The 25,721-nt window shown below is 54.3% G+C and overlaps 9 protein-coding genes across 9 annotated transcripts; 7 read left to right on the forward strand and 2 right to left on the reverse strand.

The window, feature by feature from the left end:
• Nucleotides 1-655: 655 nt before the first annotated feature.
• D7B24_003766 (uncharacterized protein) lies at nucleotides 656-2,368 on the forward strand (the record flags this gene model as incomplete). The annotated part of the gene is made up of 2 exons (XM_028637953.1): nucleotides 656-1,136; nucleotides 1,203-2,368. The coding sequence occupies 2 exons, from the start codon at nucleotides 656-658 to the stop codon at nucleotides 2,366-2,368; spliced, it is 1,647 nt and encodes a 548-aa protein (XP_028497104.1).
• Nucleotides 2,369-4,526: 2,158 nt separating this feature from the next.
• Nucleotides 4,527-5,477, forward strand: D7B24_003767 (uncharacterized protein; the record flags this gene model as incomplete). Its single annotated transcript, XM_028637954.1, has 1 exon — nucleotides 4,527-5,477. The coding sequence occupies one exon, from the start codon at nucleotides 4,527-4,529 to the stop codon at nucleotides 5,475-5,477; it is 951 nt and encodes a 316-aa protein (XP_028497105.1).
• Nucleotides 5,478-6,074: 597 nt separating this feature from the next.
• Nucleotides 6,075-7,377, reverse strand: RPS18 (ribosomal 40S subunit protein S18B; the record flags this gene model as incomplete). Its single annotated transcript, XM_028637955.1, has 7 exons — nucleotides 6,075-6,391; nucleotides 6,477-6,575; nucleotides 6,659-6,688; nucleotides 6,747-6,819; nucleotides 6,883-6,938; nucleotides 6,988-7,059; nucleotides 7,338-7,377. 7 exons carry the CDS (start codon nucleotides 7,375-7,377, stop codon nucleotides 6,075-6,077), a joined length of 687 nt encoding a protein of 228 aa, XP_028497106.1.
• Nucleotides 7,378-8,022: 645 nt separating this feature from the next.
• On the forward strand, nucleotides 8,023-9,252 carry D7B24_003769 (uncharacterized protein; the record flags this gene model as incomplete). The annotated part of the gene is made up of 1 exon (XM_028637956.1): nucleotides 8,023-9,252. One exon carries the CDS (start codon nucleotides 8,023-8,025, stop codon nucleotides 9,250-9,252), a length of 1,230 nt encoding a protein of 409 aa, XP_028497107.1.
• A 1,477-nt stretch (nucleotides 9,253-10,729) lies between these two features.
• SERAC1_1 (Serine active site containing protein 1) lies at nucleotides 10,730-16,111 on the forward strand (the record flags this gene model as incomplete). The annotated part of the gene is made up of 8 exons (XM_028637957.1): nucleotides 10,730-11,158; nucleotides 11,215-11,481; nucleotides 11,542-12,657; nucleotides 12,714-12,804; nucleotides 13,268-13,302; nucleotides 13,836-15,339; nucleotides 15,721-16,054; nucleotides 16,105-16,111. The coding sequence occupies 8 exons, from the start codon at nucleotides 10,730-10,732 to the stop codon at nucleotides 16,109-16,111; spliced, it is 3,783 nt and encodes a 1,260-aa protein (XP_028497108.1).
• Nucleotides 16,112-16,898: 787 nt separating this feature from the next.
• On the forward strand, nucleotides 16,899-17,478 carry SERAC1_2 (Serine active site containing protein 1; the record flags this gene model as incomplete). Its single annotated transcript, XM_028637958.1, has 2 exons — nucleotides 16,899-17,380; nucleotides 17,463-17,478. The coding sequence occupies 2 exons, from the start codon at nucleotides 16,899-16,901 to the stop codon at nucleotides 17,476-17,478; spliced, it is 498 nt and encodes a 165-aa protein (XP_028497109.1).
• Nucleotides 17,479-18,482: 1,004 nt separating this feature from the next.
• D7B24_003772 (uncharacterized protein) lies at nucleotides 18,483-20,268 on the reverse strand (the record flags this gene model as incomplete). The annotated part of the gene is made up of 4 exons (XM_028637959.1): nucleotides 18,483-18,679; nucleotides 18,731-18,788; nucleotides 18,837-19,922; nucleotides 19,987-20,268. 4 exons carry the CDS (start codon nucleotides 20,266-20,268, stop codon nucleotides 18,483-18,485), a joined length of 1,623 nt encoding a protein of 540 aa, XP_028497110.1.
• A 1,280-nt stretch (nucleotides 20,269-21,548) lies between these two features.
• D7B24_003773 (uncharacterized protein) lies at nucleotides 21,549-22,969 on the forward strand (the record flags this gene model as incomplete). The annotated part of the gene is made up of 3 exons (XM_028637960.1): nucleotides 21,549-21,671; nucleotides 21,732-21,944; nucleotides 21,995-22,969. 3 exons carry the CDS (start codon nucleotides 21,549-21,551, stop codon nucleotides 22,967-22,969), a joined length of 1,311 nt encoding a protein of 436 aa, XP_028497111.1.
• A 225-nt stretch (nucleotides 22,970-23,194) lies between these two features.
• CEG1 (Dcp1p-Dcp2p decapping enzyme complex alpha subunit) lies at nucleotides 23,195-24,460 on the forward strand (the record flags this gene model as incomplete). The annotated part of the gene is made up of 2 exons (XM_028637961.1): nucleotides 23,195-23,403; nucleotides 23,476-24,460. The coding sequence occupies 2 exons, from the start codon at nucleotides 23,195-23,197 to the stop codon at nucleotides 24,458-24,460; spliced, it is 1,194 nt and encodes a 397-aa protein (XP_028497112.1).
• Between the last annotated feature and the right edge of the window lie 1,261 nt (nucleotides 24,461-25,721).

Genomic DNA, 25,721 nt, shown 5'->3' on the forward strand with positions numbered 1-25,721 from the left:
CATCGGTCAGGGCCAGGCTCCTCGACTCTGCTCAATCCATGAACCAACCCCCAGTACCTCTCACACCATGCACTTGCATCCTCGCTCGAGTACAGGTGAGGACTGTAAACTCACCTAGGTACCAACTTTGTAGGTCGGCACTTAGTCATCATCGGCCGAGCCCAGTCAGGTCACCTAAGGTAGGTACCTTAAGGTAGGCAGGAGGCCGCGCACAGGCCAGCCGACAGCTGGCCGTCCCCCATGGTAAGGTACGTCGCTCAGCCAGGTATCCAGGCGCCACTGCGGCAACCGGGGAAGATGGCGCCAAACCCGAAACGGCTATCTGTACCCACTTGTTTCGTCATGTGCCTGGCATGCGGCGACTTTGTTGCACCTTTCTGGGCAGCTTGCGGGTGGTTTGCGTGGTTCTTGCTGTCGGAGCTGCAGCCTGCGCTTGCTGCTCGTTCCCCCCAGCACCTTGGCGGGTCCCAAACGCCCGCACTGCTCGTCGTCACAACAGAGCTCCCCCTCCCTCCTCATCCACCCTGCCGTGCCCCATCATCCACGCCTCCGTCCTTCCCTCTTCCTCTTCCTCCCTTCCCCTCGCAACACTCTAACCATCATCTCCATCTCCCACATCTTGTACACACACAGGAGGTAGAAACGCATCTTCACAATGAGACTGTCTACCTCTGCCCTTGCCTTGGGCGCAGCTACCGCCGTTGCTGGCCTGGACCAGCAGCACGTCCTCGGTGGCGACAGCTACGAGTCCATCAAGGTCGCCGGCGAGTCCTGGATGAATGTCTTCGAGGAGAAGTTCCACGACATCACCTCCGAGGCCAAGGCCGTTTGGGACGAGATCACTCTTCTCGCCCCCGAGGCCGTCGAGGCCTTCAAGAAGACGGCCAAACTGTCCCAGCCCAAGCCCCATGTCCGCAAGCCTGATTCGGCCTGGGACCATGTTGTCAAGGGCGCCGAAATCCACGACCTATGGGTCGAGAAGGAGGCCGGCGAGAAGCACCGCCAGTACAGCGGCCACCTCGAGAACTACAGCCTCCGCGCCAAGAAGGTCGACCCTTCCAAGCTCGGTATCGACAAGGTCAAGCAATATAGCGGCTACCTCGATGACGAAGAGAATGACAAGCACCTGTTCTACTGTAAGTTCCGCATCCACTCCGACTGGTGACGACATGGACAGACGAGACTGACCCCTCCGCCTCCAGGGTTCTTCGAGTCCCGCAATGACCCCAAGAACGACCCCGTCGTTCTCTGGCTCAACGGTGGCCCTGGCTGCTCTTCCCTGACCGGCCTCTTCATGGAGCTCGGCCCCGCCAGCATCAACAAGAAGCTCGAGATTGTCAACAACGAGTGGTCTTGGAACAATAACGCTTCGGTCATCTTCCTTGACCAACCTGTGAACGTTGGCTACTCGTACTCCGGATCTGCCGTCTCCAACACGGTTGCCGCCGGAAAGGATGTTTACGCTCTCCTGACTCTCTTCTTCCACCAGTTCCCCGAGTACGCCAAGCAGGACTTCCACATCGCCGGCGAGTCGTACGCTGGCCACTACATCCCCGTGTTCGCCTCCGAGATTCTGTCTCACGAGAACCGCAACGTCAACCTCAAGAGCGTTCTCATCGGCAACGGTCTGACCGATGGCTGGACGCAGTATGCCCAGTACCGCCCCATGGCTTGCGGCGACGGCGGTTACCCCTCTGTCGTTAGCGAGAGTGAGTGCCAGGCCATGGACAACGCCCTTCCCCGCTGCCAGCAACTCATCAACAACTGCTACGAGTCCGGCAGTGTTTGGTCGTGCGTGCCTGCCAGCATCTACTGCAACAACGCCCTGATTGGCCCCTACCAGCGCACCGGCCAGAACGTCTATGACGTCCGCAGCAAGTGCGAGGACAGCAGCAACCTCTGCTACTCCGCCCTCGGCTGGATCAGCGAGTACCTCAACCAGGACAATGTTATTGAGGCTTTGGGTGCCGAGGTCTCCAACTACGAGAGCTGCAACTTTGACATCAACCGCAACTTCCTCTTCGCCGGTGACTGGTTCCAGCCCTTCCACCGCCTGGTTCCTGGTCTGCTCGAGAAGATCCCCGTGCTCATCTACGCCGGTGATGCTGACTACATCTGCAACTGGCTCGGCAACCGTGCCTGGACTGAGGCTCTCGAGTGGCCTGGCCAGAAGGGCTTCAACAAGGCTGATATCAAGAGCCTGACGGTCGCGGACGACAAGAAGGGCAAGGAGTACGGCAAGGTCAAGTCCAGCGGCAACTTCACCTTTATGCAGATCTACGGCGCTGGCCACATGGTTCCCATGGACCAGCCCGAGTCTTCGTCGGACTTTTTCAACCGCTGGTTGAGCGGTGAGTGGAACGCCTAAAGAAGGTCTTCCGAGAGGTTGACCGTCGTGGCGGTTCGGTAATGGATCGACGGCTAGGTGTATGAGTAGACGCAGTTTGTTGGCCCGAATAGTATGGACATATATGGGGAACGCACTGTCTGTTTGATGGAGAGTTCGATGGTCGCATAGCATGATGTTCCGTCTACAATCAATCAATATGAATTGCCCGAATCCCGTTGTCACCTCACACGATGTGCACTAACAGTCTACACCTGATTCTGCTGTGCTAGGAAGCTGCAGCCCGCTTTCGTCTGCCATTTCGTCTCTAGGAGCGTAGGGGTCGAAAGAGCAGTTGGCGAGGACATCCAAAAGAAGTTCTCCTGAGGCGACTGTGGTGGCTTGATATGGTAGGACTAGTTTGCCCCCTATCATGCATTCTAGAGGCAGAGTGTGTAGGGGTCAATGGAGGAAAGAGTCTGAAGCTTGGCATGGACGTCGAGGCCATCTTCTTATATGTAGCCAGTGCTACTGCTGGAGGAGAGGAAAATGTTTGATTACCCTGCCGCGTATCAGAACTGACGCGAGGGCTGGCGGTCTGAAGACGAGTTGTGACTATTCGAATGGAAAATCATTATTCCAAACAAGCACACGTTAAATACGCGTTGTGCGGATTTTGAGTGGCAGAGAGTTGGAAATCTAGCTACCATGAGAGAGACAGAAGGAGCGTGAAATTCAATGCAGGTTCGAGTCCCCACGTGCGCGTGAGAGATGTTTCGTCTACCTTTGGTTTGCATGGTAGATGCTACAGCAATATCAAGAAGAGGTGTATTCGAGGCCCACTTGCTAGTACGTAAATAGGGAAGCAAAGCGCATCTGGAGAGGCAAACTTGGGCTGAATTCGATGACGACTTGACCTGTGAGGCTCGGGGTCTTGAGAATCAGTCGAAGACCCTGAGAAGTACTATGACCATGATTGGGTAGACGATGCAACCAGCTTCACTAGCCTTGGGAGTTGTATGCTGAAGCTTTTTCATCATCCTGACGATGGAGCACCTGACTTATTCTACTCGTACTCTCAAGTCCTTCTTCTTGCAACGTTCTGAAGTTATATGCCTGGCCGTGCGGTGTAGTGGCCGGCTACATCCTGGGTTGGGTTGCTACCTCACTTCTCAGGAACTCAACAGAACTATCAAGGCCGAGTTTTGACTAAGCAGTCGAGACTCTCCTAATCAGTAAAACAATTTACAAGATGAGTTTCGACTTGGCTACTTAGTGGCGAGTTTCAGACTGAATACATATCTAAGGTGAATGGTCGCAAAATGACGTGAAGTATACCACTTTGATCCCGATTCTCACACCGGACGTCTACCTTTCGGCTGTATGCAAAAGACTCAGAGCGTTTATTTGACTGGTATGCAATGCCAAACACAGAGAGCCCGTGCTTTCCTAAAGGACGATTTATGGCTTCGTTGCTCTGGTTTATCAAACGATTCAGCCTAAGCGTGGCGCGATGAGCCTTTGGTTCATGATTCCCGTATCCTCGAGACGTCATGACATACTGGACCGGCGGCGTTCTCAGCTTGCTTATCGCGGCGCACGCTGATACAAGACATCGATCTGCTGGCAGCTATAGAACTTCCAGAAAACGAATAATACTAAAAAGTTACTCATACTGGTCACCTATTACCTGTGGTTTCAGATGACATCGATTTGCGCTAGTTGGACGAATAGCATTCGTTGCTTTGTATCTACGCAGCGTAATGTTTGCAAACGCAGGCGGCTTTGCGCTTCGTTGCCAGCTTCAGTAGTTTCAATCAAATCCACAAAGCAAAATCTTACTGAATTTGTTTACTCAAGAGAAATTCTCAATGTCTGCAAATGACTTGTTGGCGGGCATAGCATCACGTGCATCGAGTGCGAGTTTACACCCCTTGCTCCTCCGCCTTAGTCACCGCCACTTGCCGACGTCAGACCAGGAAAGGTACGACTGCCCCTCCCCCGCCAACGCCCAAGAAAAGATCGCAACGCTTTGCTTGCTTCCCACGCACCACCGGCTTCTTAGGATTTCTTCACAGCCACCCCCTCACACTCCGATTCCGATTTTGTATACCCAAACCCCCTGAGCGGAACTTCACGAGAAAAAGAAACTACCCCAATACCGAGCCCCTGCGCAGAACCAACCCTACCTTCGCCCATCATGTCTGGCCGCATGATACAACAGCCCTCCAACCAGATCAAGCTCACAAATGTCTCCCTTGTGCGCTTGAAGAAGGGCAAGAAGCGATTCGAGATTGCGTGCTACAAGAACAAGGTCCTCGAATACCGCTCCGGCATCGAGACGGACCTCGACAACGTCCTGCAGATCCCCTCCGTTTTCCTCAACGTGTCCAAGGGCCAGACGGCGCCCAAGGAGGACCTGGAGAAGGCGTTTGGCAAGGGAAAAAGCACGGATGACGTGGTGCTGGAGATTCTGAAGAAGGGCGAGCTGCAGGTCGGCGAGAAGGAGCGGGCGGCCCAGCTCGAGCGGGTGCAGAACGAGGTGCTGGGCATCGTGTGCAGCCGGCTCGTGGACCCGAGGACGAAGCGGGTCTACACGAGGGGCATGATCGAGAAGGCCCTCGATATGCTGAGCTCGGCTGCGCACGAGGGCCAGCAGCAGCAGCAGCAGACCGGCAGCAAGACGGCGAGCGGGACGGGGACGCCGAGCGGCAACGGAGGGGAGGAGGAGGGGGGCGCCAAGCCACGGGCGCAGCACGTGTGGACGGGTGTGACGACGACCAAGTCGGCGAAGAGCCAGGCGCTCGAGGCCATGAAGGCGCTGATCGCGGCGCAACCGATCCCCGTGCAAAGGGCGCGCATGAGGCTGCGCGTGACTTGCGCGACGAGCGTGCTCAAGCAGGGTGTCAAGGCTGCCAAGGAAGAGGGCGCTGGGGAGGATGGAGCCAAGGGAGCGCCGGGCACGGTCAAGGATAGGATTCTAGGGTACTTTGAGCAGGTGGAGAGCCAGGACGTCGTCGGTTCCGAGTGGGAGGTTTCTGGGTTCGTTGAGCCCGGTGCGTTCAAGGGGCTGGGCGACTTCATCGGCAACGAGACGAGAGGTCAGGGTCGTGTTGAGGTGCTCGATATGGCCATCACACACGAGGATTAGACGAGACACGGGACTCTTGATACCTGTTTTGCAGACATATCTTTCTACCATGATCATAGCCTTACGAGCGACTAGCGATCGTGGCATTTAGGCGGGCGAAAAGCATTACTCAATTTTGAAGATTTGTTGCGCAGCTGTAGTGTAGTGGCACGTGGTGGTCATGCTCACCCTCTCCGACGGGTCATCTTTAGCGTCGATCGCTTGTTCCTTACACGATGTGCTGTGCCGAGGCTTCAAGTCACACCTGTTGGTAGTCGGGGTGCTTCTCACAGGAATCATACATGATCGGGTTGAAGAGGTCTACCACAGGTTTGAGCCGCCAGTATTCTCTTCTTTCGGACGGCGTCATCAATCAAGTCATCATTCAAGGTCACGTAAGACAGGAAGACGCAGTTTTGATTCTTTTGTTTTGGTCTGGCGAACTCATTTTCGAGAACCACCATCCGGATGTCATCGCATGGCCCAAATAGCAATCCCCCAATGGATGTGATGATGTAACGCAAGGAATCAAGGTGGGAAGAAAACCAAGCCGTGTCACGCCTTTTGCCCTCCGGACCGAATCCTCCCTGCCGTCTCCCTTCAACAACAGCGATACGCTTAACCACCCTTCTTCTTGGACACACCGACGGTACGGCCACGGCGACCAGTGGTCTTGGTGTGCTGACCGCGGACACGGAGGCCCCAGTAGTGACGGAGACCACGGTGGGCGCGGATCTTCTTGAGGCGCTCAAGATCGTCACGGAGCTTGGAGTGGACACCGTTGGCGAGGATCTGGGAGTCCTTGCCGTCGACAATGTCGCGCTGCCTGTTGAGGAACCAGCCGGGAATCTTGTACTGGGTGGGGTTCTGGATGATGGTGACGATACGCTCAAGCTCCTCAGAGGTGAGCTCACCGGCGCGCTTGTTCAGGTCGACTGCAAGTCCTCGTTAGTACTCGTCGCTGTGTTCGAAGACCCCATCTGCCTTTGCGGTGGCGAATGGACGAGAGAAGCTACGCACCATCGGCCTTCTTGCACACAATGTTGGAGTAACGACGGCCAACACCAGAAATCTTGGTGAGCGCGTACATGACCTTCTCCTGACCGCGAACGTTGGTGTCTGCACATGTTGTTAGAATCGATGGCATCGGGGTGGTGGTCGGTCGAGGGGTTTCGCGATCGCGCGATCGAGAGTAGACGTACTCAAAAGTCGGAGAATGAACTGGAAGTTCGCTGCGAGGTATCCGTTAGCAGATGATTCATGGCAGCCGGCTGAGAGCAATAGACATACTCTTCTCCCCTGAGACGAGCGACATGTTGGGCAACTTGTCGAGGTGGTTGCCTTGATGTCGATGGTTGATGGTCTGTCTTCGTAAGAGAAGATCCAAGTCGAAATTTGTTGGCGAATTGTGGGATGCACAACTAACCCCGTTGCCCTTGCACGTGACTTGAGAAAACCTCCACTGCAGGGCGACGTGGTGGGCTGAGTGGGGAGGTCTAAGCGCGTAATTTTTCGCTTACCTAAAACGCACATCGGCCGCCTTCCATTTCCAGTGGTCTCGACTCGGGGAGCAATGTGGTAGTGGCGGGGCCTCCGTAGCCACCTAAACCCACACCATTAGCACACCGTCCATCCATCCGCTTTTCTCGGTGAGGCAACGACATGCGTACCGCCGCCTGCTGAGAGCTGGAGGCATGAAGCGCTCTGTATGCATGATGCTTGGAAATGAAGTGCTTCCCCAAGCGGATGGTATGGAACCTCCATGGTCTTGTTTGGTTTAAAATCAAGATTGCCGAGAATCAGCTTGTGCTGCTGCTACTGTTGTGTACCCCTTTCGGTGGAGATGGAATGAGACGGTCTATTCGGCATTTGCGCACGTACCGTGGACGCTGAAGAAACTGGACATCCGTATAACCTGCATTTTGCGCTTGTTCAGACGCAGGCCCCGATGGGTCATTCGCTCCAAGCGCCACTAGAGTTGATAGCTTCAGGGAAGATGTAGCAAGCATACGCTCTACTGCACACGAAGTCGATCTTGAGGACTCGTACAGGATGTGGAGTGAATCGAGTGGTGCCAACATCTCATAGCCATAGCTATCAGTTTGAATCACTGTCTTCAGGATAGAGTACGAGTTCCAGACTCTATATTTATAACACTCTTGTGTCACACTCTTTTTGTTCTTTGCCTCGATATCCCATCATTCGTGGTTGAGAAGAGCATCAATGAGAAGCGTTTGCAAAAGACCAGTATGTCTTCCTCTCCAAGAGCCTTCGAAACTGCAATACTTCACTCCAGTGATTTTCCAGCTCTGGGTAGCGCATGTGATTCAATGGGCAGCGAAGTCTAGTCTTTCCCCATCTGTCCTTCGTAGGCAACCACGAGAGACCAAGCCCACCAACTGCGTTAGCTGCTCGTCAGATCGTGAATAATATCCAAAAGACACTTGCGGCTCCTCCCACTGTTCAAAAGTCGGCTACCATTCTGGCATTGTTACGCTACTCTATTCACCCTTCTTTGAATAATCACCACTACTCGATCACGTACTCCCGGCACACAGAGCTCACTATGCCAGTGATTACCCACACCGATCAGATCTCTGGCGTCGGCTTCACAGGTAGTAATGTCTGGAACGGTTCGGCAGAAGAGATTGCCGACCACGTCAGATTTGTCTATCCCCGGGTCGCCATCGAGGTCTCCAGCCCCACCGTGCCTGCCTCGGAGAACAAGCGAGCGTCTTGCTCGGGTTGGAACTGTCTGAACGGTGCCCAGCAGCTTGGCATTGTCATCAGCTGCATCGTCATTGGACTCACCCTGCTTCTTGCTGTCACCTACTACAAAGCTAGCCGCAGAGAGGCCGGATGGGCCCGTAACGGTGACAATATCGCCATGCGTCGTACCCGATGCCGCCAGCAGCCGTCGCCCGAGGATGGCCGCCGCGCTTCCATCGTCTCTCGCTACACCGATAACGCGCTACCAACACTCCCCGGTGTCAGACCTCCGACCGCCGAGCCGCCTGTCTTTTTCCCGCTGATCATGTCGTATCCCACCCCGACTGGCCCGATTTACCAGAACCCCCCTCTGCTATTTCACCCACACAAAGAGGGGATCTCTCGTCCTCCCACGATCTACCAGCCTAATATCCAACCGGTGCTCGTACCTGGTACCGAGCAACAGTCTCAGGACCGAGCAGGCCTGGAGAAGAACAAGGAACACACTACCAAGAAGAAGAAGCGCCAGAGCTACCAGTATCGTCAGACCAATGGTCAGCAATATCCTGGCGGCCTCTACCCGCGTGCTCCTACCATCGGCCAGAAGTTCATGAGACTCTTCGGAATGCAGACTGGGCGCGCAGAAACCATTGCAAGCTCGCGCCAAGAGTCTCAGGAGCGCGTCAACCCGGCTCAGGTCCGTCAATCCAATCACAATGTCCAGCCCTCCGCGATGCATGCCGAGGAGCATGGTCACGAAACACCCTATCCAGTCCGAGTTCCCGTCGAACCCCTTTCTCCCGAGTCGAATGCTGCCACTGTGTACAGCGACGACTATGTCTTGCCTACCCCGCATAGACCAACTCGTGCTGGCTCTGGTACTGCCTCTATTCTCTCGCCTGGTCACCGTCGCCATTCAAGCCGCCGCAGCGTCAGTCGTGACTCCGGACATGGTGAAAAGCCGAGCACCCAGGTCTCCATCTCTCGGGATAGTCGTGATGGCGATGGTGCAGAACTCACCGATGGAGGTGCTCACACCCACAGGCGGTTCGTCATCCCTACTGCTGAGATTCTCAGCAGCCATTGATTTGTGGCCAGCGCTTGTTCACAACCTGAACGCACAAAGACAAATCGGTCACACGACCACCGCCTGGGAAGGCAGGCCGATGACCGAGCTGGCACGGTCATGTCTTTGATACTGGGGGCTGTTGGCATTCGTTTACCGACAGACAGGCGTTCGGGTGAGTGGAAGACGCAGGTGAAAGAACGAAAGTCGCAGGTTCTTCCCGATGAGTTGCGGAGAGACAAGAGGCGAGACCGAGAGAAGTCCAGGAGGACACATGAAAGAAGGTGGGTGCCCTTGACAATCCCAATTCAAGTTTCAGGAAGGAAATGCTGATGAGAGGTTTTCCAAGGTCTTTCACGGCAAAGGAAGCCCGGATGCAGTCTTGCACGGCCACTGATGTGGCACTTGACCCTGTTGCTCCTGTGCCTGTCCATCAAGGGGGTGGTCGTTATGAGGAGGGACGGGTTGGTCAGCAAGTTTCATCGCAAGTCGGAGCGCATCCAGTCGTAAATGCTAGACACACCGGGAAGAAAAGGGCGACTGGCGACTTTTGGGCTGCATGATCGGTACAATGGAGGGGCATGGAGCTGGAGGATTGAGTCTCATGGCATGTTGAAGGTATTCAAACGTTGATTCTGGCAAGGCGGCATGACATGGCTTCAAGAGCTTGGTGGAGGCAATATGAGGGCATTGAATGACGGAGCTGCCAACAAAAAAAAAAAAAAAAAAACTCCTATTCAAAGAAACCGCACAACACTGTGTCTGAAGGATGCTGAAGGTCGTGACCTGATGCCATGGCCATGATGGTGTGCTGCTGTGAACAGTTGGACCCTGCCTGAGCTGAGCTCTTATCGGATGTGATAGACGCACGGACCATAACCAGGCTCTGTGGCCCGTGCCTGCATCTGCGTCGTCATTGGCACTTGGACAACCCAACCCCAGCACCTGCACCCAGCACCGTCCAGGCCAGGCACTCACTTTCGGGAGCGACATCATTCTTGGAGCTTGACCAGGTCCGTCCGTTCTTACCGGTCACCTTGAACCAACATCTCCGACCGCGGCCACGTTTCCCCGTCTACAGGCATTTGACGACCGCCCTTCTTCTCAGTGAAGACCGTTCATCGGTATTCCCAGAGCTCTACCCTACCTGCCACGATTGCATCCGTGCATGCCGGCGAACTCGCAGCTCACCCCTCCCCCGCCGCCCCCATTCGTCCTCCGCCCGCACATCGCGATACCTCACTGCGCACCGCCTTGTTGTCGCGACGAGCCTCCCGTCCGCACGCCCGCCAAAGCCTTCATCCCAGATCCGCATATTGCGCCTTCCTTGTTCGACCCTCCATCATGTGGAACGACGAAGACAACAATCCCTATGGCACAAGCTTTGACCGCCGGGACAGCTTGACCTCCTCCTCCGCGAACCCTGCCTCTCCGACTTCCCGTAAGTTCTACCCCAGTACCATACCCTCTTTCACAGCTTGGAAGACGACAGCCCATCATGGATCAATCCGTGTACTGGGATGCTCCCGAGTATCAACCTCTGCAGGGCGACGCACGTGAGGAGGAGCTTCCCTTCGTGGACGTTCCCTTGCACGACAACCCGCCTCCTGCCTCCACCTCTCCCTCTCCTGTCCACGATGCTGATGACGAATGGGACTTTCTAGACCAGCAGCGGTTTGACGCTCCGAACACCCCTTCGTCCACGAGCGAGGATGCGCCTCAACAACCCGCCTTCGACCGCAACGTTGGCAGTGACGACGAGGTCGAAGCCCCAGAGCAGGCTGCTCCTCGGCGCAAACCTGGCGGCTACGAGAGTCGAATCGAACAGATCTTGTACGAGAACCCGAGCCTGCCTATCCTGATTACAGATGCGGGCAAGAGCGCAGAGAGTGGTGGGAAGTACATCGTCTACACCATCCGCACAGGTGTACGTCTCGTTCCTTCCCGAAACGACGCCCCCGGCAGGCTACTGACATGCCCTAGAACCTCGAGGTCCGCCGCCGATACTCCGAGTTCGCGACCCTTCGCGACGCGCTCACTAGGCTTCATCCCACCCTCATCATCCCCCCCATCCCTGAGAAGCACACCATGGCCGACTATGCGGCCAACCCCACCAACGCGAAGCAGGATCAGCAGATCATCGACCTGCGAAAGCGCATGCTAGCCGTGTTCCTAAACCGCTGCCGCGTGATGAACGAAGTCAGAGAAGACGGTGTCTGGTGGCGGTTCCTTGACCCTAACGCTAGCTGGGTATATTTCTGCTCCGTGCATAGACGGGTCGCTTGAATCTTGAAGCTAACATCCAGACAGAGCGAGGTCCTCAACTCACATCCCATCTCGTCCATCCCGAAGTCGGTCCTGAGGGCCCCGCCCCTGGATCCCGCCAACGCTTCTGCCGCCCACAGCTATCTCCCTGTGCCCTCGAGCTCAGCCAAACTCAAGGCTGGCGGAGGTCACGCCGACCCCTCATCGTCTTATGGACAGGGAACTCCCCATGGCCGTTTCCCGCCCGACAACAGCAACCTCACCGAGGAGCAGCTTGATCCTTACTTTAATGCATTTGAAGCTTCCAGCAAGGACCTCGAGTCACTCCTCACAGGTCCGATGGAAAAGGTCAACCGCCGAACCGTCAGCCATCTGCAGTCTCTGGCTGCCGACCTGTGCGATCTCGGCTCCCGCTTCAACGGTTTTGCCCTGTCAGAGCCGTCAGCCACGCTCGGTCCAGCCATCGAGAGGGTCGGCCAGGCCGCTGACTCTTCCTACATTGCGACAGAGGAGCTGGCGGGCTCCCTAGGAGCTAGCTTTGCAGAGCCGATGCGCGAGAGTGCGCAATTCGCCGGAGTTGTCCGGAATGTACTCAAGTACCGCCAGTTGAAGCGTATTCAGCAGGAGCAGACGAATGATGAGCTGAACAGAAAGAAGGCGCAGCTGGAGGAGCTTGAGCGGAGCGAAGCTGAGTCGAGGCGCATCGAGCAATACCTTAACAGCAGTCAGGTGCACACGCCTCCGCCCAAGCGATCGACCAGTCTTAGAGAGACGGGCACCTCGCCACAGTACTCAAGGGAGACTGAGGACACAGCCTCGATTGATTCCGACTTCCCTCCGACACACGGCGAACCAGCTCCTTCGGCAAGTCAAGGCATCCCGCAGAGAAGCAACTCAAGCCCTGGCCATAGAAAGGTACAGAGCAACAACTCGATCACCAACAAGATCTTTGGTCCCATCCGCCACGCCATCCAGGGTGTCGCGGACGTCGATCCCGAGAGAACCCGTCGCGACCTTATCGGTAAGACACGGGAGAGCATTGAGCAGCTGCAGCAGGCACAGGTTGCGTCCGAGCACGACGTGCAGGATGCCAGTCTCAGCATCCTGACGGACCTCAAGAGGTTCCAGGCGGACAAGGAAGAAGATCTTCGCCGCTACATGGTAAGTTCCTGGGCTCACGCGTATTGTCTATCCTATATACTGACGAGTTTTCCCAGTTGGCGTACGCGAAGAGTCAGATTGAATGGGCGAAGAAGAACCAGGAGACCTGGAAGGAGGCCAAGGCCGAGATCGACAAGATCGACGAAAGTTGAGCGTTTTCATGAGCAACTGTACATGCGCGTTTTTGATTTTGAGGATGGGAAAAAAGCCCAGAGGCCCGTTGCGTTGCTACACTCAACATCAGGGGGTTGAAGACCTTGTTTCTTGCCCGTTTGGCTTCTGATTCTCCACCCATTGCATCGAGAGGGTCTGCGGAATTGCGGCGTATGAATGATGCGGTCGTGATCGAGGCAGCGGCGACTGCGAGCGATCTGACCTAGACGAAGCCATTAACACTGAATAAAAGCCATTTGAGGCGTCAAACTCGGTAGAGCACGACGCGCAAAACTCGAGCGGAGGCCATCAGGAGCCGGCCCTCCCGGCTAACACCAATCTTCGCCATTAAACTATTTTTGACTCTTGTACAATGGCGGTTGGGACTCATGCATGCAGGGTTGCAGGTTGACGCACAAGGTCGCTTGCTGTTCCATCTTGATTGGCTCTACTGCAGATAATGTGACACGAAGCGCTGCTGAACATAGAACGGTAGGTAGAGAGGCGCCGGGATGCAAGTGGGGTGATCCCTACCTCAGTCACCGACCAGCATCACCAACACTACCTTCGTTCCCCTCATCTCTCTTAAAATATTGACTTCGTCGATAGAACTGAGAACAACATGTAGTAATAACACATAGCGGATTCATGCCAGCCAACGTTCGACTTGTCCTCATCCTCGTGAAGGCTGAAAATCATGGTCCAGGTACCCAGTCGCTCCACCCTCCCTATCTAGGTACCTACGTAGTGCTGAGATGGTGTGCCTACGAGTCAACACACCAAGCTTGCTTTCCCGATCCAGACAAATCTTATGCTGATCACGTTCGCCGCCACAGATTTTTCGACGACAGCGTCATACAGACACCGATGCACCTATCTCGGTCTCTTCGGGTCACCGTAGCTTGATTGCAAGCTCGACAAGGGATTTCTTCTTCTCCAGAGCCTCTTCTCAAGCATCAGTTGACTCATCGCATATTCGCGCGAATGCCACAAAGGGACCACTAGGCTTGAATGTCCTTCATGAGCCCTCGGCACCCAAAGTTGACTTCATCTTTGTCCACGGCCTCGGAGGAGGTTCGAGAAAAACCTGGAGCAAGTCAGGCCTCCAATCTCATTACTGGCCCCAGGAGTGGCTGTCCAAGGATGCCGCCTTTAAGCATGTTCGCGTTCATAGTTATGGATATGATTCGGACTATCTCAAAGGCAAAGAAGATTGCCTGAACGTTCACCACATTGGCAAATCGCTGCTTGCCGCCATCAGTACATCGCCATTTCTGGCCAATTCCGACACACGCATTGTCGCCATCGGTCATAGTATGGGAGGCCTGGTAATCAAGAAAGCATATCTTTTGGCCAAGCAAGACATAACGCAGCAATCACTAGCCAGTCGCTTTAGCACTATTTACTTTCTCGCGACGCCGCATCGCGGCGCCGACTCAGCGACGACACTGAGGAGTATCCTCAAGGTTGCTTACGACCGAGCCTATGTCGGAGACTTGGAGCGAAACTCGTCCGCTATCCAGATCATCAATGACGAGTTTCGACACTACTCGTCTGGCCTCGAGCTCTGGTCATTCTATGAAACCCAGAACATGAGGCTTTTCAACAGTTTGATCGTCGATCCGGAATCGGCAGTTCTGGGGTATAGCGGGGAGCATCAAGTGCCCATGAACGCTGATCATCGATCAATTTGCAAGTTCGACTCGTCAATCGACGTCACCTACACTACCCTGCGAAATGCGCTTGCCATGACTGTAGATCGACTAGCCACTGTTGTTCCTGAGCAGAAGAAACAAGAGATGCGCAACAGAATCCGCGACCTCAAGACATATCTGGACATTTCCGATATTATCGACGACGACTTCCTTAGTGTCTGCGAGTCTCGCTTGAAAAACACCTGTCAATGGATCTCGACCAAACCCAAGTATGTGGTATGGCAAGACGGAGACTCGGGGGCTGAGAGGACTCTGTGGGTCAAAGGCAGCCCGGGCGCTGGCAAGTCCATCCTTGCTGGCTATGTGATCGAAAGTCTGAAAGAGTCTGGCCGTCACTGCAGCTACTTCTTCTTCAAGCAGGGCGATGCTTCAAAAGCCAGCTTGAACCGATGTCTCCGTACGCTGGCTTTCCAGATGGCTTGCTGTGACGACACCGTCGCCAACGCTATTTTGGAGATGCAGGCTGACGGTGTTCGATTGGATTATGCAGACGAGGGTCATCTTTGGAGGATTCTCTTCTCGCCTGGCGTACTCAATGATAAAATGGCTAGGCATCACTGGGTCATCGATGCGGCTGATGAATGCTCAAGCGACCCAACGGTTTTCAAGGGTCTGTTCTCAAAGATTGAGAGTACCGTCCCCTTGAGAATCCTTATTACAAGCCGAGACACTGCCGACGTGGACCAGCGTTTGTCCTCACTTGAATTTCAGCCACTGCCATCACTGGCAGTCACAATATCAGAGACGCGCGAAGATTTCATACTTCTTATTGAGCGCAGCACTCAGGCCTTGAGGGTTGTGAAGCCGGAAGATCGTACGGCTTTGGCAGAGAGCATACTTGACAAGTCACGAGGGTCGTTTCTGTGGACGATTTTGGTGCTCAAGGAATTGCTACATTGCCACAGCACGCAAGAAGTCAACCAAGTACTTGAAGACACACCGAGAGGAATGGAGTCAGTGTATAAGCGAACATTGGCCTCCATGTCACAGCTCACGAGAGGAAGGGCACTGGCGAAAGCCGTACTCATGTGGGTCACCTGTGCAGTTCGACCCCTCTCAGTTGGCGAACTCAACGACGCACTTGCTTTGGATCTCAATGACTCTTTTCCACGACTGGAAGAGAGCATCACCGCATTATGCGGGCAACTTGTGGTCGTCGATATGTTTCAGAGGGTGCAAATGGTACACGAGACAGCACGCGAGTTCCTTCTGAGCGACGGTCTGGATTCCGAATTTGCCATCGACAAGACCAAGGCTCATACCCGTATGGCCCAAATGTGCCTGAAATACCTCGCCGGAGATGAAATGAAGCCCCCCCGGACCAACCGGCGACGTACATTTGCGCAGGTTCAGAGGTCGCGACAGGAGTTCTCCCTCTACGCATGCGCCGCGTACTCGCACCACCTCTCCGGAGCAGACGCCCTGGCCCCCGAGCCATTGCATCTAGCATCCACGTTCTTCGAGTCTAATGTTCTAAGCTGGATAGAGGCTGTTGCCGAGGCTAAGAATCTCACCCAACTTACCCAAACGTCCGGACACCTCGCAACCTACATCAGAGCTGGCAAAGCTGAAACGACAGGCGATAACACTCATTTACGCGTCCTTCAGCAATGGGTCATAGATCTGAATAGACTTCTCGCTCTGTTCGCCAATGCTCTAGCAATTGCCCCATCAGCGGTGTATTCGTTGATACCCCCGTTCTGCCCGACCAGTTCTAGAGTCTTTCGGACCAGCGGGCAGACTCGGAGGGTCTCCGTTCTTGGAGCTGCTGATGAACATTGGGATGATAAGATTCTAGGCCTTGACTTCAGTCAAGGCCATCCGAGCGCTTTGTATCATGGGGATGAGTACATGGCAGTCGGTCTTGACTCGGGACACGTCATGATGTACCATGCCACTTCTTTCCAGGAATACAAGACGATAGACCATGGAGAGTCACTCAAATCCATTGGATTCATGGCAAAACTCAATTTTCTGATAACCTTAAGCATGAGAATGCTCAAGGTCTGGGATATCAGAAGCGGCAACCTAGTGAAGAGTCTCAAATGCCCTCCCCGACCAGTCGAGATGACCTGGGATGAAGGGACGCTCTACGTCGCCAGCGAGAGAAACTACGTGGCATCTTGGGATTTGGGCCACAATGACATACAAGAAGAGCCGACTCAGAGTCCATGGAGCAATACCCCAGGGTTGCACCGCGCACCACCCCGCCAGGTTCCACGTGCACTCGCATTATCGGTCAATCATCAGATGATTGCTGCCTCCTACATTAATCATCCCATCACTTTGTGGGATATGAACGAGGATGCATATGCTGGCAGCTGTGGAAAGTCGAATGGGATTGGAGAGACAAGTACTTGCCCCGTCGATGCCATGATCTTCAACCCAGATCCCGATATTTTACTGCTTGCCGTCTCTTATTTTGATGGCGAACTTGCCATTATTGACCCATTTGCAAAGCAACAGCTGGGATGCATTCGTAAGCATTGCCAGTCTCTCGCCGCGAGCCCTGATGGACGCCTCCTGGCAGCCGGTGACACGCAGGGCATTATCGACCTGTTTGAATTCAAGACACTCAAATTACTGTATCGACTAAAGGGCTACAACTCGTACATAAAGCAACTCAGTTTTGCCAGGGATGGTCTGCTTTTATCCGACATCAGAAGCTCGCAGTGCACGATCTGGGAGCCGGCGACCGTGCTGCAAGACTTTTCAAAGAACGACAGTGCCCTCGGCACGACGTTGTCATCTGTTGAGCGTCCTGATTCGGCAATAGAAGGTCGAATCACATCCTTAGTCCCCCACCCCTCGGGTGAGATCATCTTCGCAGGCAAGAACAATGGCGAAGTCATGGTGTATGACCGGACGAAAGCAGAGCCTTTGTGTATGCTTTGTGATCACCAGGCGTCCATTCGTCTAATAGCATGGTGCAATCAGTTGGAGGCTCTCCTAAGCGTTGATGTTGCCAACTGTATCTTGTTACACAGGTTCACAAAAGCCACTGGTGATACCTGGACAGGCCCAGCCACGCCTATTCTTGAGTTTCGCGTGCAGAGTGGTGGCTGGGCTATCGTCGATGTCCTGATCGGAGAGACAGCGAACAAGCTTCTAGTATTGACACGCGAGGCCAGCCATTTGATCTCTCTGGATGGGGGAAAGCAAGAAAGCGTGCGGCCTCATCAGATGATCTCAGGCGCCCGCAAATGGCTGCCCCACCCGCAATCTCAACAACACTTGATCTGTATCGAGGCTACCGAGCTAGGCATCTACAGATGGGCAGACCTATCGCTGGTCAATTCCCTTCCGTTACAGCTGGGCGAAAGTACATCAGAGCTCCGCAATGGCATGACTTGCGGACTTGATAGGAGTTCGTTGGTCTTACTAGAGCTCGCACATGAGGACAATAGGTACAGAACCCAGGATGTCGTGGCCATTGTTTCAAAAAGCCTCAGCATTGAAGCTTTTGGACAGTCAGACCCCCCTCTCAGGCCTAAAATTCTGAGTCCAGCGTTCAACATCGCCCACATCATCGGGTTTGATAGGCGTGGCAACCTAATTTATCTTGATCACGCTTCTTGGGTCTGCTCCACGATCATCGATGGGTCACTACTGCCAGATACATACGACCAGGAGCTTCCGCCGCCCGATGTTACCCGCCATTTCTTTGTTCCCTACGATTGGTTTTCTGGGGACACAGTTCCCATTTCTGCGATGGTACAAGGCGACGTTCTCTTAACGCGTGGTGGCAAGCTAGCAATCGTCAGGGGAGGATTTGAACACTCAGTATGAATCGTTATGTGCGGAAACGATAGCTTTCGGCCTATGCTCACCCATGATCAGGACTGATTTTGATGTTGAGTGAGCTCTACATATTGCTTCTAGGGCCGTATCTCGATTCTGCGAGCGGCTCGCCCGGATGCCAGCAAGCATTGGGCCCTAAGTATGCAATAACCTTTTTCAAACTGGTATCCGTCTTGAAGTTTTTCGCCAGAAGGCACAGCGGCTTGCCAGACGCTTCGAGTCGGCTGTCCCAAAGCCGTTTTGAGTAATGACCCATTCGCGACCATCTTGAATGATCGGCACGCCGGCTACGTCGTCCGGAGTGAGCTTCAGAGCATTTGGGTCCCCTTTCATCAGGAAGGACGCGATGGCGCCTGTATCATGGTCAGCATTGCGCTCCGTAGCCTAAACTTTGCTTGACTGACCGGCATAGCCTCGATAATAAGAGGGCTTCTGGAGTTGCGTGGCATTAATTCGATTCCACTATTTCGTGTCAGTATGGTCCTTAATTGGAGCTCATAGATGGCGCACCCAGAAGGTGTCACTTGCGTGAAGCGAGGGTGTTAGCGAATACTCGCCCAGGTAGCCCCGTGCAGCCGCGTTTGTGAACCAGAAGGCGGGACATGACAACACATTATCTCTGTATACTAGTCCCGCACGCACCCAGGTGCTGTCGTAGTTAATGGCCTCTGCAGTTCCTTCAGCTGGGTAATGCCTCTTCACGGCGGCGATCTCGCAGTCGCTGAAGTGAGGCAGAAATCCGCGAAGCCACTGATCAAAGGCCGTCTCATTCGCCGCACCCTGGAGGCTCGGAGGGATGAAGCTTTCGCCTTCGTGTGTATTGTGCATCGCAAAGGCTCTCTCAACGGTAGTCGAAGACGTGGCTTCCGACAATGACTCTGTTAGAAACTCGTCGTCAATGACTGGGGCCCAATTGAATGCAGACGTTGTGTATTTGAGCAGGCCCGAAATCTTCAGGCTCGCATCACGGATCGTCTGCACATCCACTCGCTTCAGACAGGCTAGGCTGTCTACTCCCGCACAGCCTGTGCGGTTCGCGAGCTCCTCATAGAGCGTCTCGGCCTCGGGACTGTCGTACTGGTAGACTTTTGGCCAGAACGGGCTATTGGCCATGGCCCGGTGGAACAGTTTCTGCTTGCCGCTGCGCCCGATTGTCTGCGCGAGCACACTGCCGCCACCAGCTGACTGACCCCATATGGTGATATCATCAGGGTTACCACCGAACTTGGCAATATTCGCCTTGGTCCACTTGAGGGCCGCCTCCTGGTCCAGGAGTCCAGGGTTCAGATCAGAGAGAGGGTCGTCGGCTATCCGTTTTCCGGGTAGGAAACCAAAAGCGTTGGTGCGATAATTCGGGTAGACAATGATCATGTCCGAGGCGGAAGAGACATTCAAAGTGGGATAAGCAAAGATCATGTCTGACGGCGGAGGCGCATTGGTCTTGTAAGGGAACCCCGGAGGTGGCAGCCTGAAAAACGCAGAACCCTGAGCAAATCCACCGCCATAGAAGGTGACGATCACTGGCTTAAGTGGTTGGTCCTTCGTCCAGGGGCGCGAGTAAAGACCTAGATATAGACAGTCTTCTGAGCCGTTGACCTGTTCGCAAGAGTCAGCCTTGACTGTTTGGAGAAGACATCCCCGGCACGCTGACAAGTCATACTGTTCTCTGAGGGCACATCTCGAAGAATTGGCTTGAGTTGTACGGCTTCTCTGTCACAGGAGCCGGAGGTTGAGGTCCTCGGAAGCGATTTACGCCAGTAGGTGGCGCGGCGAATGGAATCTTTTGCCAGTAAGAGATATTGAACTCCTCCGAGTACGCGCCTTGAAACGAGCCATAGTCAAGCTCAGCTAGCAGATGCGGCGATGCTGGGACCGTTTGACCCAGGACCCCGTGCTGCGTTGCTAGCAAAATGCTCAAAATACAAGCAAGGACTGAAGGCATCTCAAACTACCGAGTCGTACTAAGGTCGGAGAGGCACAGAAAGTCGACGAGACGGGTGGCCCCTTGACCGTATGCTCATTACAATCATCTGAAAATCGCTATAATTTCCCGTGGAAACGGAAAGACCCTTTCGTCCGGAATTCAGCTCTGGATCGTGGTCCTTCGATACGGCCCTTTCTGGTTATGGCATTGCGGGGGAAACCCGTTGATCGCCAAGCCGGAGCCCGATATGCGGGGTATGGGGAACGGAGCTTGTTGCTCGGCCATTTTTCTCCCGAGCATAATTGCAGTATTTTTCCGTCCGACGGAATCCAGCAGTTCCTGAAAGTGGCCTATCTTGGTAGGGTTGATTGGCCAACATCAAGCATGTTGCGCAAGCAGTAGACGCTCGAGTTCTTTGACATCTTGTTGGTCTTGGTGTACGCGATCGCGTTTTCTAACTCGCGGAACAAATGCAGGAGCCGAGCGCAGGACCCTTATTCCTGAACCTTCTCTAGGATATGCTGCCAGTCAAATTGGATGGACCAAACCCAGGGCTCGACAAATTTCGGCGACTTCCAGCATGAGAGCGCTGACGAGCCATCGACCATTTTCTACCTAAGCAAGCGACCATACGCGCGCCGATGCGTCCCCCACGCAGATGATCGGTATCAAGCTTACGCCAGGGAAATGACCTCCTACTACACCTAGACTTTGCAAGACCTTACACGTTGCAATCGCGGTTCCTTGACTTTCTGACATCACGTCTCTGGTCTCAGGATGACAACACCGGCTTGTCCAACAAGTGCTTTGTGTTTTGATCTAGACTGTGAAACAAGTCGACACCAAAGCAGGATGAAACCAGAAAAGGGGACACCGAATGCAGTCCTTGATGAGTAAAACGAGCACTGTCAGTGACAATGGTTAAACAAAGACTTTATGAACAGGGACGAACGCGGACGAGGTTTGATTGTGCTTGTTGGTAAACCTAAGGCGTAGGCGTGTGGTTCAATCCTGCCAACAGGCAGCTTGACGCTTCATCAGTGTGAAAGGAATCACAACATGTAAGCACCTTGGTTATAACAGAGGCCTTGCCCCATTGCGACGAATATTGTGGACCTGAAATCTGCGAGTATAAAAGGATAGTAGATTAGGCAAAGTAAGGCGTCCTCATCCTTTCATTGACACATTCAGGCTTGACAGAAGTTCATCATAGGAAACACATCCTTACAAGCGTAATTCTCTTTCATGATCAGTCTGATAAGTCATCAGGCACATCTACTCCAAGGTTAAGAGTCAAAATGAGAGTTTGCACATCTTTTTACGAAGCTGCCAAATTCCTGCAGAGGAGAGGTCATCGCTGTCGCTATGATTCTGAGCATGACCCGTCATTCACACTACGGCTCAACTTGCTGTTCTCTTCAGTAGGTTCCACTAAGACAACTCGTTAAGGCGATCTGGAACTGTGACTGATGAATCCATAGACTGCCTTGTTCACCGTGGCCAACTTGTACTACAACCAGCCTGTTTTGGACAAGATTGCAGGAGACTTCAATGTCGACTTCGAAACGGCATCAACCGTGGCGACGCTGATGCAGTCTGGCTACGCTGTCGGTCTGTTCTTCATCTGTCCCATCGGTGACTGGCTTCGGCCTCGCCCACTGATACTGGTCATGGTGGGTGTCACCGCTACCGTGGTAAGGTTAACCGCCAAAGCTTCTCCGGCGTGAGGCTGATCGTTGCTCAGTGGATTGGCCTCTGCGTGACCTCTTCGTTTCCAATCTTTCAGGCGCTCAGCATGATCTGTGGTATGACTACAATTACCCCGCAGCTTGTCATACCCATCATCGGCGGCCAAGTCCCGCCCAACCGACGTGCAAGTGCAGTACAAATCGGCGCCTCTGGGATCCTTCTCGGGTCCCTACTGGGTAGGTTGCTCTCCGGAATCTCGGCCAACTACGGCCACTGGAGAACCATATACTGGGTCGCGCTCGGCGTCCAATATCTCCTCCTTGTCTTCTTGTACTTCTTCATGCCAGACTACCCATCAAGGGCTCCTGAGGGCGAAACTTATTTCCACATGCTCTACAGCACGGTCTACATGACATTCACGGAACCATTGCTGCTCCAAGTTTGTATCCAATCGTACTGCGCCAGTGCCGTCTTTTCTGGTTTTTGGGCGACTTTAACCTTCCACCTGGCTTCTCCGCCTTATGAGTACCAATCTCTTCAAATCGGACTATTCGGGCTCATCGGCATTGTTGCGATAGTTCTTGGGCCATTCTACGGCAGAATCTGCATGGACAGGTTTATGCCCTGGTTCTCTGCCTTAGTAGGTGAGACGTTTGCATTAGTGGGTGTCATCATCAGCACCTTCGCTGGAAATCTAACAATCGCGGGTCCCATCATTGAAGCGATCGCTATCGATATGGGAACGCAGACGTCTCAGACGGCCAACAGGGTTGCCGCCTTTGGCATTGACTCTACAGCGATGAACCGCGTCAATTCTGCTTTCGTAGTCTGTGGATTTCTCGGGCAAATGTCAGGAGCAGCTATAGGAAACAGGCTCTATGCTGAAGGTGGGTGGACACGGGCTGGAGGTGCGAAAATCGGCTTCATGGGACTGGCGATCGTCGTTCTGTTGCTGCGAGGGCCTTTGGAAAGGGGCTGGATCGGATGGCACGGCGGATGGGCCATTCGTGCTAGAGAGGGCGAACCATGAACTCAAAGGGTACCTTGCGATCACTGAACTTTGCACAGGACAAATGACTAAATGATGATTTTACAGGTACCTTACCTACCTAACTTCAAGGGCCGCATCTCTCCCCACTTTGCCTTACTCAACCTTGTCTTATCGATAAGACAGACGCGCATCTGTCTTCGTCCCTCGTCGCGACAGCAGCTACTTTTCCCTCCTTTGTGTCACATAGGTGTCGCACTGAACAACATGGACGGCCCTGCGCCGAACGAACACACGCCGCCGGTCGATGGGCCCATAAAGGCCATCGCGGAGCCCGGCATCAAAGCACCGCGCGATTTTGCCTTGCAGCTTCGAAGAGACGTCGCAGAGTTGTTGCAGCGAAATCAGATTGGCTTCCCTGGCGCACAACCTGTCAGCTTTGCCCGCAAGCACCTCGCTGAGCTCCGCAGACAAGAGTAAGCTTCATTTCTCGTCCCTAGAGTACATTCCCTCGGAGAAGACTAAGCTAACATCCACCTTCCACTCAGTTACTTTGTCTGCGAAAAGTCCGATGGCATTCGATACCTCCTCTATCTGACCGAAGAGGCCGGCGCCGAGACGGTGTACCTTATCGACCGCAAGAATGATTACTGGCGCGTCGAAAACCACAACCTTCACTTCCCAATGAAGGACGATGTGCAAGGATGGCACACGCGCACAATCATCGATGGCGAGCTGGTCCTCGATTTTGAGGACGGCAAGCAGGTTCCTCGCTTCCTCATATTCGACTGCCTCGTGCTAGACGGCCAGAACCTGATGCAGCGCAGCTACGACAAGCGCATTGCCTACGTCAAGGACGGCATCATCCGCCCCTACACGAAGCTGTTCGACAACTATCCCCAAGAACGCGCCTTCCAGCCCTTCGATGTCGTCATGAAGCAGATGGAGTTCAGCTATGGCATCCCCAAGATCTTTAACGTCGTCCTGCCGACCCTGAAGCACGGCAACGACGGCCTCATCTTCACCTGCGTCCACACAAAGTACCAGCACGGCACCGACAACCACATTCTCAAGTGGAAGCCGCCCGAGGAGAACACGGTCGACTGCCGGCTGCGCCTGCACTTCCCCACCGTGCAGCCAGAAGATGTCGACATGTTTGAGGGCGGCAGCGACGAGCCCTTCGTCGACTACGACAGCGTGCCCAAGGCGGAGCTGTGGAGCTTCCTCGGCAGCGGACGCGACGGCGGCAACTACGAGTACTTTGCCGACGTGCACATTCGCGAGGACGAGTGGGAGACGCTCAAGGGGCTCGGCGACCCGCTCGTCGACCGCATTGTCGAGTGCCACAAGGACGAAGAGGGCCGCTGGCGCATCCTGCGGTTCCGCGACGACAAGTCCGAGGCTAACCACATCTCGACCATCACGAGCGTCATGGAGAGCATCGAGGACCGCGTCACGCAGCAGGACTTGGAGGCACAGGCGGGAGCGTTCAAGGAGAACTGGAAGCTGAGGGCCGCCAAGCCGAAGGCTTGAGGCACTGCAGGTAAGCTCGCGATTTGGGAAGAGGGCCGAGCATGAGCTGGTGTGGGCGCGGGGTCTGGGTCACTGGCGCGATTGTATTGCATATGGCTTTGGGGACGGGGCTGGGTTGGATCAGGCGTTTTAGTCTAGCTGTGGGCACAAGCTGCCTCGAATCGACATCATTTTTCGTATCGAACGCTGTGTGGCCACTGCGGTGTGCTGTGAAGATTTCACCTGCCAAAGCTAGGTTCGAGAGGCACGTGCGGCAGCCGGAAGAGGGACACAAGGTTCGTTCGATGCACGCGATCGAGCCAGCCCAAATCCAAATCAACGTTCGAGTGGACAACTTGCAGCTTGGCAAAGGCAGCTGCCGGGCATTCATCTCCCCATCTGTTGACGTCGTTATGACGCTCGCAGCTATCAAGGCATGACTCGTCTCAAACAGATGACCTCGGTGGAACGCGGGGTACGTGGGAGCTTGATGAGGTCGCTCCGTGCTGCGACAAAGGGTAGGGCGGGGTTTCCTCACAAAACTCCCCAGATTGGAACCCAAGATACGCCAACGCCATACATGTCGCGGTCACACGATTGTCATGATGAGCAGGATTGATTTGAAGCAAACTGCTTTTTTCATTGTCATTGCCGTTCTGGTCCAAGATCCCTCTTAAGGGTCGTCCAGCAGCATGCTTCATGACCCATAAACACTTCGTTTCGTCGTTGTCGACTTATTCGTTTACCTCACTCGACCTTCCAATATTGTCGTAGTCTCCGCTCCGTGTCTGATAACCCGTCCCAACCAACTAGAGTCCTGCAGGCCACCCTTGCCTATGCCTGGCCGTCGGCCCATCGTCCGAATCCTGGATGAAGAGAATGCGAATGAATTGCCATCCCGTAAAGGCGGCAGACCGGGGTCGTGGTAGAGGTTTGGTGTAATGTGGCGCACACAGCTCCAAGCGCTGATCATGACGTTTTTGTGGTCATCTCGAAGGAGGGGTCATGGTCGAGGTGATGTGCGAGGTGTTTATTTGCTGACGACAAGTTAGTGACTGAACATTTGTCGAGGCAGCGACAATGTCGCTACGAGTGTTGACTTACGATCGGGCTCGCATCTTTCTTCTCTTGCGCTTGAGGCGACGAACTCGCTTCTTTCTCCACTTGGCTCTCATCTTGGACTGAGGAGGGGCATGTTAGCCGACTTGTCACGGGTGATGTAATTGATGCGCCGGTGAGCACAAGCGCGCGCATCGCAGCAACAGAGACGTCGTCGGGGACA

The sequence above is a fragment of the Verticillium nonalfalfae genome (assembly GCF_003724135.2).
Source record: "Verticillium nonalfalfae strain VnAa140/NRRL 66861 chromosome Unknown scaffold_21, whole genome shotgun sequence".
Classification (NCBI taxonomy): Eukaryota; Fungi; Ascomycota; class Sordariomycetes; order Glomerellales; family Plectosphaerellaceae; genus Verticillium; species Verticillium nonalfalfae.